At 34.1% G+C, this 13,557-nt stretch overlaps 1 protein-coding gene across 5 annotated transcripts in view; it reads right to left on the bottom strand.

Annotated features, from left to right (window-relative positions):
- CFAP54 (cilia and flagella associated protein 54) overlaps positions 1 to 13,557 on the bottom strand; it is a 101,538-nt gene that overhangs the window by 421 nt on the left and 87,560 nt on the right. For all 5 annotated transcript variants that reach the window (XM_064419779.1, XM_064419780.1, XM_064419781.1 and 2 more), the window contains 7 exons: positions 13,153 to 13,294; positions 10,874 to 11,071; positions 9,434 to 9,627; positions 6,199 to 6,384; positions 4,884 to 4,981; positions 3,898 to 4,084; positions 2,471 to 2,548 (listed from right to left, as the gene is read on the bottom strand). In XM_064419779.1, coding sequence (XP_064275849.1) covers positions 2,471 to 2,548; positions 3,898 to 4,084; positions 4,884 to 4,981; positions 6,199 to 6,384; positions 9,434 to 9,627; positions 10,874 to 11,071; positions 13,153 to 13,294 — 1,083 coding nt within the window. The remainder of the gene's footprint in view (positions 1 to 2,470; positions 2,549 to 3,897; positions 4,085 to 4,883; positions 4,982 to 6,198; positions 6,385 to 9,433; positions 9,628 to 10,873; positions 11,072 to 13,152; positions 13,295 to 13,557) is intronic.

Genomic DNA, 13,557 nt, shown 5'->3' with positions numbered 1-13,557 from the left:
TATACATGCATATACCAATATACATACACATATATACCAATAGTTTCATATAAAGCCAGATTTCTGAACTACAACCAATGAGTAAGTTAGAAATATTTATTGCCTGGGTATAAATTTGTGGTTAATTACATCTCTTGCAGGAAACTAGTAAAAAGGATTCAAGGGAGGAAATCTTTATGAACAGTCTTGCTCACAAAGTTTACCGTGGTCATCTGTAGGTAAAATGAAGTGGCAAGTATGGTTAGTAATTTGGAAGGCCTTTCCTAAGATGAGAAATTGAAGGAATTGAGCTAACAGTAAAAGGTGAAATAGAGGGCAATCATAAACTGGTTGGAATGAACACAGAACTATTTAACTGATTTAAGTATCAACAAAAAAAAAAAAATGAAGACAGAGATGATTGGAATAAGTTACATAGGGAGGTTAATTTTTAATGCAATTATTTTATTTATAAATTTACTTCTAACATTTAAGATTGGAGTTTCCAAACACTATACTCTATATCCCTCAAGGACATAGCTACTCATTAAACAGCATTAAAAACAAGTAGGCTGATAATTTTTTATTCTTAAAACATGAAGAGTCAAATAATTTTACATGAATAATTCAATAAAAATGCACTTTTTCCATTTATAAATATAATTCAGGGCTGAATCAAAAGTACTGTAAGACACACAGAGAGAAAAAACAGAATCAAAGAAGAGAAAGTGACAACATGACAGAAGAGTGACAGCTCAGACAATGAGAAAACAAAGACTACAAATTACAACTGACTTTGCCCAATTAATTCACCAGAAGATGAGCAACAGAAAAATGTTTGGTGGGGAAATGGTGAAAAACTACATATAAGAAATGTATCTGCTGCCTTCTCCTGCATGCTGGAAAACAAAGGGAATGTACTATTCTGTGGTGTACATAGTCCCTCCCTGAGGTTTCTGTTTCTGGCTGAGACAGGGTATTGCACACATACAATTTATATGAAAGTTTGGAAATACTACTTTGAAATATGCTATACATAAGGAAGTGCTAAGCACCCTACAAGTTCTGTTGGCTTCAGAGAAGAACAAAGATACTCAGCATCTAGAAGGATTAGGCTTCAGCTGCTCAACCAAAACTACTATATCTCAAAGCATCTTAGTTTGAAGTTTGTATTTGAAAGTTCACAATGAAAAGTTCTGTGATTTTCCACCTGGTTTGTGGAATGGAGAGAGAATAAAACAGTGCAGAAAACATCATATTCTTAATAGAACACCACTAAATCTGCTCCCTCACTTCCATCATAGATCCACAAATAGAAGCAGGCAAAGTGAAAGGAATTCACAAGAATTTAAACAGTTCTAGAAATTTTCCATGATTCTGTGAAAGTTTTTCTCTATCTTTCCCTAGGTATCTATCAAATCTTGCTACCATGGATACTTCAGTGGGACTCAGAAAAGTACAGCTTTGCAGAAGAGATGTGGGTGTATTCTGATGCATTGATAAAGCCAGATTATGTGATATGAAGGCCTGGGAGTCATTTGAGAGAGAACTTCAGGATGGATAACAAGGGGTGGCAAGAATGGTGCAATGTGTAGCAAAGGGAAGGGTGTACTCTGAGGGACTGGGCTGCAGGACACACAGGACAGACTCTCTGTGCTATAACAGGCACTACCCAGCTGTTCTCAGGTAAAAGTCACATTCTGTTCTGGTAGGAAGAGTTCTCTGACTGGTGCCAGTGGATGCCTTATCCATTGTTATTCCATTGTGAGCAATTACTGGTGAGATATTTGAGGATCAGGTGAGGGAGTGATATGTTACAGTGGATTGCAGAATTTGTCATGGATTCCCTTGAGCCCTGGCAGCTGTGGTCCTTCCCTGGTGTTCCTTGTTAGCCCCAAGGTGGCTGCTAACACTGAACAGCACTGCTCCCCACCAAGGGCCAGTTCCCACAGTCTCCTCTGGGATACTGACTGCACTGGGTAACAGCATGAATAAGATGCTTTGTCCATCAGCATGGACAAAAAAATGGCATGCTATCTCTCAAAAGATGTCATGGGCAAGGCAGAGAAAGCTAAAGAAAATGGAATAATCAAGCCTGAATAACTGCAAAAATGCAAGAATGGAAAGAAATTACATTTGGTGATTCCATCATGAAAATTCACTGGAGTCTGTGTAAACAATGACCAGAGAGTGGCGGATAATCTGTATTAACCATTGTGAGTAAAAATCCCCTTTTAATACATTTTTATGTGTATGGAAAGTTGATTCTAATGAACAGTGAAGACATTCACAGTTTGTAATCATGCACATTTGTATTTTATTTGCAAAGATGATAAAATAAAACCAAAACAAAATAAGGGAAAAAATGGGAAGACGCTTAGTGGTAAAATCCATGTTGAAGATGCTTAGTGGTAAAATCCATGTTTCAGTTTAATTGAAAAATTGTTTTATTTTAGAAAACAGATTTTTACTCTTAATGAGAACAACATACCTCAGTTAATGAAGAGGACAGGGCTGGAGCAACAGTCAGCAGTGCTTTGACTTCAGATAAATACCTTTTAGCAATTTCCTAATGGTATAAAACAAGAAAAAATTTGTACTATCTGTGTACTACAAACATATGCTGTACTATCAGTCTCCTCCGATACGCTAACAGATGGCTCAGCCTTACAAAATTTTTCAGAATATTCAAGGTTTAGGTTATTCTAATTGAATTCACAGCAAAGTAAACCTTAGCTGATGAATATAAATTTTCTGCAACACAAATAGTAGTGTTTCCTGTACAAACAAAATGGCCAAATCTTGCAGTTTCTACTGAGGCAAAATTGCTCCTGGTTAATGTTTTAAATCCAGTGACTGAGCATATTTTTGCTATGTGTTTACTGAAGATATGATAAACAAACACCCTGGCAAGATGATATTTATACATGTATAATGCATGGCATGTTAATCTTATTAGTATTCTAAACATATTTTACCAATTACTGACATATATTAATGAAATTTTGAGCAAACACCTTCAGGTAATTAGAAACACCCACTAAAAGACAGCTCTGTCTACCCTCCTGAACACAGTGATTGGCCAAAATATCATTTGTTCTCCAAGCTGGTCAAAATACAGCCTCGTAATAATGGCACAGTGCACGATTGTCACTGTTTCACAGCATCCATCAGACAAAATGACAGCCTCTACATCATTAATCATTTCACATAATAGATATAAAGAGAATCTTGTCACATGATAAATGTCTCCCAGTTTGAAAATAAACGTCTATTTTGCCTTGGCATTTATCAAGCAGCACTTATGCTGTGGCAACATTCTATTCCAATGACATTATCTCAAACAGAGCACATGGAAAATTCTGAAATTACCTTTTGTGTGTGTGTATGGGGGGAAAGTATTTGCTTGTGGACCATATTCAGCCTTGCTAATGAAAAGAAAAGAGGATGGCATAGAGAAAATTAAAATAAACTCCGTGCCAATTTTAGTCGTCTCTCAATAATGTTATTAGAAGCTTCTTATTTCAGAAACCACCACTGCCCATTTTACATTGAAGTAACTGAGTTTAAAAAGCACTTTTGAGTTGATCACCCTGCTAATTTAGCACACTGCCAAGGATTTTCAGATGTAGATTACTATAAATTAGGTATCAGTTTCCAAATCTATGTACCTGAAAAGGTAGCCTTTATTTTCAATAGAAGGTTGATAATGCTTGGGGTTTTTTTCTAAAGTGACAAGCAATGCATAAGCAAAAGTTAAATAAAGAGCAAAAGTATTTCAACTTTTCTTTAAAGAGGTGAGGGAAGCTTAACGCCTGCCTTTATGTCTGCCTTCCAAGTTGGCCATCATTTATTTCCCCAAAACAGGCATCTTCAATCAAGTCAAACATATACAAGAGCCAAGCTTTTCTCACTTACTTCTATTTTATCACCAAGATGCACTTTTGCATCACTTCTTCTGGGTTTATATGAAGGACTTATTTTCAAAGTTTCATTTTTCTCACGAATACTTGTACGCACTGAAGTTGAAAAGCTCTTAGAACTGTGCATCAATATTTCAACTTGCTCTTTCAGATCAGACAATTTCTCCCTTACAGAAATAATTCTAAAAGAAGACAAAGTTTTTCATTATTACTACTGTAAAACAACAATATTTGTTGCTTCCAGGTTATAATTAAGCTGACCTAGCTTTTATTACATATTGACTTGATTCTACATTTTCTTTCATTTCAAGACTGATCTCATAATTTTACAAAAATAAGTTTTCCATTTAATAAAGTGGAGATATAGAATGCATTAGTTTTTTACATTAAAAATGGGAAGTATTATTTTAGGAATGCCTCTCTAAGAGGCAGCTTTTTCATCCAACCAGAGTGGCAGAGGCTGCCCATTATTTCTTCCCTTCTACCCACTAAGCAGTTCCAAAAATTTTAAGACTAGATGAATGACAATAAAGAAATAATGAAAAATGCCATAGGATGCAAAATTAAGGGCAGAGTCCAGTGCTACAACTGAGAAAAATTCTTCCTTTCTCAGAGTTGTAATATAGGATGGAGAAAGTAGATGATCCACTGAGAGAATGGGAATGAATAACTGCTGGGAGTGCTTTTTAGATTGGCTACATTGCTATGCCAGTGTAATATAATTAGCATATGTTACTTGGTTCTTTAAGAATCAAAACTGAAATGATAATGAATGCATTGAAAAAGCAACTGTTTAGATGGGTTTAACACATGTACGACATCTTACAGTTTTTACAGTGAAAAATCTTTGAAAAGCAAAAATGAATGCTTTTAAAGATTTACAGCCCTTTGATATTTTGTACTTTATTTTCCCTCATCCTAAATGGCTGATTGATCTTTAATACAGCATGAAATAACAGGACAGAGTCAGTGATTATTTACCTAGCCAATGGAATCCACAAGCGGCCTGAAAACATAGACGCTGAAGTGATGTCACTAATCTTGATAGGGTTTGTATTATAAGCATAGAGCAACAAAACCTGTAAAAGAGATGGCATGGGTGAACTGCAATGCAGTAGACCTGAGCTATTTCAGTGATACAAGAGTACAATAAATATCAAATACAGTGTACTGACGAAGCCTTAGATAACTGACCTTCAAAAAAGAGACGAGTGTGACTTCATATGAATTTGTACTACACTCAGTTTTTATAGGTTTTAGATTAAATTAATTATTGAAATTGGATATTATTACTATGGGTTTGAAAATTAGGTATACCACATGATGTCATTATAAAAATGCCAGCATTGTCCTGATCCTGGTCAATCATATGCATCGCTGTCATCATGCTAGGTTTAAATCCATGAAGTGTGCACAACTCACCAATCTAAAAAAGCCACACTATTATAAGAAAATTAAGTAGAATGTTCTCATCTTTCACTGCAAGTATTTACTAGTGCAATTGACAATATGCTTCCTAATGGTAGCTGAATATTTTGACTATATGGAAAATGTGAAATATATGGCATTCATGCATTATTTGGTTTTAAGAGCTCTCTCTGGTCCTCTACTGATCTGTATGGCCATGCTAAAGTAACCTGCAAAAGCACATTAAAAGGTACATTATTTACATTAACTTCACAGTGCTTCTATCAATTTCCTAATAAAGATAAATGGGTCTAATAGAATTTAGAAACAGATCTGCAATGCCGAAAAGTTTAAGATCATTGGTTTTTATTGCTGTAACAGAAATTTTACCTACATATTGTTCCCTTGTGTAAAGATAAAACAAATTCCATGCCATAGTTTCTCACATTCCTGCAACCTTCTCATTCTCTTTTATCTTTCATGTTCAGTCTGATCTTTTAGGAAAATGAGGCTTACAAAATCCCATTTTCCCTGTATATGTGTATCTTTGCTTTTCCAAGAGTCTCCCACCAAACTATTATTCAAATGTATCCGTCAGATCTACCCAAACTTAGAGTAGAGGTCTTGAAGACATCAGGGATTTACAACAGGCATAAATACAGTATAGCCTGGAAGCTCTATATGGGAAAAAAGGTGGGTTTTTGGCCTGCCAACAAAAAACTGTCAGGGCATTCTGGTTTTTTTAAAGAGCAGGTTTGCAGCAGAGTAAATAAATTCTTCCTATCACCATAATTCTATTAAAAAGCTGATAACTCATAACACAAATATTCATTGGAAATGAGACATAATTTGCTCCACTACCTAAGGAACTGCTTTTCTGTAGTTATACCTTAGTTTCTGTATCCTTTGATTGCTTTGCCATAGAAGGAATATACCACTGAATGTTAATTTCCTTATCTGGAGCACATGCTGCCCTACTCTCTGTCTTCTCAATGTCTTCTGCAGTGCCAGAAGCTGGAGAAGCTACTCTCACATGTGACACTTCTGATGCAGCTTCAGAAACATCAAGAGACATCTGAAACACAAAATAAATTTTAAGTTTTTAGTAAATCATAATATTTAATAATACTTAAATTATATCATTTAAATAAATGTTAAGTTTAAACTATATTTTCTGTAGTGAAACAGGAAAAATCTGTTATAATCTACTGTCTACTGGAATTGGTATGACTTTCATTCCAGCATAAATATATGTTTATTTAGGTAAATGGGTAGTTTTTAAAAGTGTCCTTTTTACCAAGTTAAGACTTTCAATGCTTACATATTTCTAAAGGTAATACAAAGAATCTGTAGGCTGCCTTAGAGACACCCACAGTCACAATGATTGTTGCCTTTGACTTAAAAACATTATGGCATTATGGGTTTGGTTCAAATCTATTATTTGGCATAATGATAATACAATATTTAATGATTAAAACATAATTTGTCAAGTACACATATTGATAATTAAAATAGGATTCTGAATGTTAGAATAATGCTTTATTTATGTTTACCTATCTGTTTTCTCAGCTGTGCAACTAACAAAGGGTGACACCTGCTGAAAATTCAATCACTTAATTTGTGAGGATTTGTTGTATTTTATAAAATACATATGGAACATTAGCAGGGCATTCATCAAATAGCTACTGTTGGCTGTCATTCACCAGGGAATTAATGCAGGAACACTGTCAGCCAACATTCATGCATGAACAAAACCTTTTCTTAAAATTGTGAAATATTAGATTTAAAGGCTGAACAGTAACACACCATCTCTATTTTTTAAAGTATTACACAGAATGTTCTGCAAAGAACACTGGCCAAACAGTCACATTATCAGGGAATGTGGAGGCTATTTGAAAAAGTCCTAATGCCTCCATCATTGGTTCCAAAATGTGAAGATTGAAAACAGCTCTGTGGGGAGTGAGTTCGTTTCAAATTTTGAATGTTCATTGCTAAAAAAATTGAGAATTTTACCTACTTTCTCTACAGAAAATTTAGCATATGACAACTACAGGGCAGTAAATCGAAGTGAGCAAAAGATGGATTTTTCACAATAATCTGATTTTACGCCATTAATTAATCCTGTTACTATCCCACATGAAACTTTAGTAGAAGTGAAGGTAACAATGAATCCAGGTCTGTGGAAGTCATAAATTGGAGCACATGAATGTGCCTTCAGTGGCCATAACCCATGGTATGCCGTGAGCTGTGCATGGAGGACCCACCCACTACAGCCCTCTTCTAATTCAGTAATGAATCACTGTCCTGCTAGCAGGGACTGTGAACAAAACTAGGAGAAAATACATATATGCACGTGGCACCTAATTTATTCTGTGGCCCTGAACTAGAGCTCTTAAAATTCCATTTTATGCTATATATTTCTTTCTAAAACGTTTGTTATGGGTTTTTTTTCACTGAACTGCATCCTTTGGGCTTCTATTAATATTGAATCTTTTTGAAGAAGGACATTACAACTGCTGTTGTCAAACTGGTAGGTTGCTGAATAACATACATAAATACTTCTCTATTCAACTTTCTCAAAATCCTGAAAACAAATGGTCTTAGTCAAGTATTTCCAGACCTACTTACTATCATGGAGCAGAACAAAAATTCTGAATTTTAATTACAGACCTAATGTAATTTGGATTCTTTGGTCAGCAGACCTGAAAAAGCCTTCAAGAGTCAAAAATAGGTTCCAGAGATAGACATAAGTGAAACAACTTCGTACATAAAACTCATTCTTTCCAAAAGTATGTCTACTTGTACTGTTAAAACTCAAAGTAATCAATTACAGTTAAATTTTTAAAATAACATCTATAGCCTTGTGGATAGTTAAAACTTCTAAAAATGTTGTGATAAAAATCAATGAATCTTAGAATTAAAAAAAGTAAGAGCTTTATGCTTGTTAGCTGTCTACAACAGTGAAGTTAACACATGATTATGCAGCTTGCACCCGTCATGAACATGACAGTGAGCTCTGAAGCTTATTATTCTAGGATACTGTAATACTAATTATGTCAAAAAAAGAGAAGACCGAGTAAAATAATTTTTGATATATGATGGCTGTTATAAATGTCACATACCATATATTTACAATTTATTCAGTGGCACAGTCAGCTCTTTGTTGGGAAATGAGTAATGATATGCTGTCCAATACTGCAGAAAGTTCACCAACTCTAGACAAGCTACTTTCAGAGAAGTATTTTTATTCATTTTTATAACATACCAAGTTCTCCCTCCTCAAGGCTCCCCTGTCTCCATTTAATACTGAACATAATAACTAAAAAATAAGCCACAAAGACTGAGCTTTCTTTTTAATTTTTAGTATTAGGATAATTATTAATGTGAGAAGTGAGATTGAGAAACTTTGAACACAATTATTTTCACAGTGGATCTTCAAAGACAAATTTCATTCAATTTTCAAAACATGTGCCATGGTCAGTGTAGAGTCCAGAATTCTAATTCAAGATTTATCTGAGTGATGTATTCTGAGCTGCCTACGTTTGAAAGCTCAAATAGTTGCTCATGAGGCAGAGATCTAAAAATGTTTATTTTCTAGCCAGCTGTAGCCAGCTGATAATTAGTGAAAAAATTGGCACACAAGACCTTTAAAAATTTTTGAGAAAATATAACATACATATTTTTTGAAAGTCATGTTTTTATTATAGACTAAATTACCAATATAGAGACTTGTACATACATATTACAAAACTAACATCAGGACATTTTTTGTATGAAAGATGAAGTTCTACAAGATTTAAAATCTCAGCCCTTACTGAGTAACAGCCAACTTTATTACCCAACAAAAACACCTATTTAAATATCATTCTGCTTAATCTTCTAGAGTCTAAATACACTGGTTATGGGATGGAGATTATTTTTGAAGGAATTAATAATACAAGGATATCTGCATTTGTTAACTACCTAATTCACCGCATGCACAGGATTCTGGTTTTGTACTGATCCTCTGCATAAAATTTCATTATTCTATAGTGCTCCAGAAATATTACCAATATTGTAATTACCAAGAATCTGAATTAAATACCAGTATAATATTTTTGAAACATCAGAAAGAATATAAGTACCTCTGAAGAATCAGTTGCAATACTGAGTGGCATTTCTACATCATGTAGCTCTTCTGGAAGATTCTCAAGACAACACAATGAATATTCAACCAAATTTTTTTCAAAGAAGGAATGCATTTCTGCTATGCGTAGAACAATTCCTGTGTCAGAAATCAAACCAAGGTGTCCATCTCTTGCTGAAAGTGATCCAGGTCCTGGGTTAAGAGCAGTTTTTAAAGAGATTTTAAAAATTACATCATTATTTGCCATTAAAATGTCAAATTACTACATATACGCTATATTCATAAATTTTGAAAGTATCATAAAATATGTAAATAGATTCAATATCACATAAATGCATTTCCAACAATTATACTGATTGCCCTTAAATATTACTAGCTTGTGCTATTTGTAATTTTATATATCAGTGATCAGATAATGAAACAAACTCTCTCTAGGCATTATAAAGTAGCATCAAATGGGAGGCATAATTTTGAGATGTAGGTACTTAAATTCAAAGTGTAAGCATCAGTATGTTCTCTAGAGGCCTAAGCACCCACTAGAATAAACACATATTTATTCAACACAGTCAAAAGAAGCTTTAAGAGCTCTTAAGACCCGAGTTTAGACAGCTAGAGGCTGATCAGCTGAGTTTCCCCCTAGGCTCCCCAACAGGTAACTAAAGCTGAGACTTACATGCACGTTTTGACACCTAATTCTAGATACCTTCCTTACAGTTCAGTGGTGAGCCAGAATACTTCCATTTGATGCTGCAGGGAGAAAACCCAGCCCTCACTGGAATTATTTTCAGAGATGCTAGGTTTCTCTCTAAACAACACCTGCATGTACAATGTTCTCACCTATTGGGTCATCACTTGTAAACCCAAAAGCTGGCCATCACATGTAGGTGCACAGTATTAAGGCCTTGCAATTAATGGATTCTTACTCTGTTTGAAAGGTCCTATCTACTACCATGTTCTACTTGCAGTGAAATAACCCAAGCTTGCAAATCACATCTGGGGTTTCAGTCAAAACACATTTAATAATGCTCAGCCTTCCAATTTACCCTACACTCAGGTCTCCAAAACAGAACCCCAAAATGAACAGATTTATTTATGATGTGACTTAAGCTTGATTTTTATATAACTAAAAATAAATAGAGATTATGAATTTTTTAGAAATACTTCAGATGTAGTAATGACAATTAAGTTTTGAGGGAGGCTCTCCTTGTATTGTGGAGGCTTATGGACAACTATGAAGAAAGGTAGAAATATATTCACTTGCAGCATGTGTAAACTGACATAAATCTGGATTGCCATGATTTTTTTTTTGCATTTATGTAATTTAAAGGAACTAAAAATTAGGCTTTTTTAGATGATAGCCTTTAAATCTGACACTGTTTGCCCCCAAGAACAGTATTTCATCTATAGCAGTTTTCCAGAAGGAAATAAAATTGCATACCAGATAGGTTTGTGTTATAAATTCTTTTCAAATGATTGTAGTAGCGAATCATGAGGACCCATGTTATTGTATCTTTCTTCTGGCTGGCCTTGGTGACAAGACTTTCTGTTACTTCACTTTGACTCTGATAGTCTCCTGTGATTTCTTTGTTTTCAGCAGAAGATACTTCGGGAGTTTCAGAGACAACATAGTATCCATCTGCAATCCAATAAGAGTTCAAGAACTCACATGAAGTGGTTGGAATTCAAAAGCTATTTCTCCATTGTGTTGGAACTGACTAATCTGTAACTAGAAGTATAACTTGTGAAACTGCCTATATTTTTCATACAAGAAAAATAGCCTTAAAATCAGTTGAAAATTGTTTCTCAGATCATGGGCAGGAATCTTACTAATCCTTACAAGAAATTCAAAAGGAGTAGAGAACAAGGTGCATTCTCTCTCTCTGAATATGAATATGCAACCATTATTTCTACACATTTAGTTATTTACTAAATGGAAACAACACAAGGAGTCATCAATCATAACTGAAACAGCTGAACTTCTCAGTTATGTTGACCCAAAATCAGAAGAGTTAGGTACTCTGAAGTATTCACAGTTAGTTTTAATCCTTCATCCATTTTAGATATTAAGCTCATTTTCAATGAAATACGCTCTTAACGGTGAAATAAAAAAAAAGATAATATCTTCTTTTGCGCTGCCTAAAAGTTATACTTATGCACACAGAATAAAAAAATTATCAGTACAGATCTCACTGTATCAGCGCTTACATTCAATACTGGTTTTCGCTGTTTTAGTACATGGCTCTTTCAAAAGCACAATTCTTGAGCTCTGTTTCTCACTCCAAATCAAACATTGTTATAGTGATTCCTAACAGTAAACTTTCAGACAATAATTATGAGTACTTCTACAAAATCTGAATGTCTCTATTATTCCTGACATTTCACTGTCAATGTCAAAATGGCCATATTTTCTTATCTATGAAAACTTAAATATGTTTTTTACCACGAGTTTTACAGAAAATATTTTGTGTGCTATGCTGAGAATTTACATTTGAATTTACATTTTTGTATTTTGGCCTACTATTGCTTTTCTACATTTTCTCTTCTTCTTTGTATTGGCTAACAGAACTATCAGGAGAAACACCTGTTGCATTTGCTAAAAGAAATAAATTATCTGTAATTATAAGCAAATGGAGCTAGTACAAAACAATCAGATGGAAAGTCTTAGCATACAACACTTGTTTTCATAAACCAATCAAAACACATATGTTTAAACACTGTACAGTATGCAGACATGGTTCAGCTTTGCCAGCACCTATCAGGCAGAGCAATTCAGTCTTTGTCAGTCACTTGGGATAATTGAAATTAAGTCACTGAACGGAAATTTTATCACTAAATTAATGGTTCCTCATTTAAAAATAAACATGAATATTTTTGCCTTAGTGTTTATATAACATCTAGCAGTCATTATCTCAGAATTCCTAGTTTCACTGCTGAGGTTTTTTTAAGATCAAAAACTTCCATTTCATCAACTAATTAGCTGAAAAATAAATGCAGAATTTTGAAATAAACCAGGCAAAGTCCTCCCAAGCTAGTGGAAGCATATCTAAATAATAATCCATTGGATTGGACAGACAGTGAAAATTCTACTGCCTTTGAATTTTAGAATACAGTACACAGGCAGAAAACTTTGCAAGAGTTTGTCAGTTTTGATGGGTTCTGTTGTCTGTGGTTTTCTTTTTATTTTGTTGGTTGGGTTGAGTTTTATGGCAGACGATGCAGGGAGAGAAGCTATTCAACACCAACATCTCTTTGCAAAATCAAGAGTAAAACTGAAACTCTCCAAGGGAAAGCTAATATACCTAGGGAAAAGCATCAGTTGTAAGTCAATGTTTGGAGGAAAAAAAAAAAAAAAGCAGTGATGACTTCATGACTGACAGGGAGGCAAATATCTACTTTATACATCTGTAATAAAGGACCATCTGCTTTTCCAAAATTATGGCAGTATGTGCACTCTGTCTTTCTGAGCCACAGTATGCAAACAATGAAATTTTCTTAACACATTGAACACATGCACTGGCTGATATTTAATGACCTATGAGGTCTCTACTTCATATTTTGCATTGCTATGCACAATGAGACTTTTTGCTTTTACTTTCCAAAACTAGTATATAGTTTTTCATAAATTAAAACTAGACATTAAATGTATTACTATATTACATGGCATATATTGCTCATTATTTATTTAATTTTCTGATATTACTAGGTATAAAGGAATACCAGATATGAAATCTCTGTATGAAGAACAAAGATCCATAGAAGCAAATTCTGGGATTTTTTGTTGCACTTCATCATTGATGTTCTGTTCTTTAACACTCTTCATTCCAATTAACAGCTGAGAAGCAAGCACAGCTTCACTGACCTAAAAATAACATTTGTTTTATTCAGGACTTATTCACTACAAAGTTTATATAGATTTCAATATATTAGAGCAGGAAGATGAGGACAAAAAATTAATTATTCAACATACTATATTTCTAAAAGTTAAGAAAATGTTCTATTTCTTTCTGATAAGGTACACATTATATCAAAATAAATCATCACTGCTGACAGCTTAATTACTGTATAGTGATTTCAAACCAGATATCCTCATCTGGATGCCACTGATGTCTGTCCACATGTCAA

The sequence above is a fragment of the Passer domesticus genome, chromosome 5 (assembly GCF_036417665.1).
Source record: "Passer domesticus isolate bPasDom1 chromosome 5, bPasDom1.hap1, whole genome shotgun sequence".
Taxonomy (NCBI): domain Eukaryota; kingdom Metazoa; phylum Chordata; class Aves; order Passeriformes; family Passeridae; genus Passer; species Passer domesticus.
Note: the sequence above shows the minus strand (reverse complement) of the source record. Positions and strands in the feature narration are given on the sequence as shown.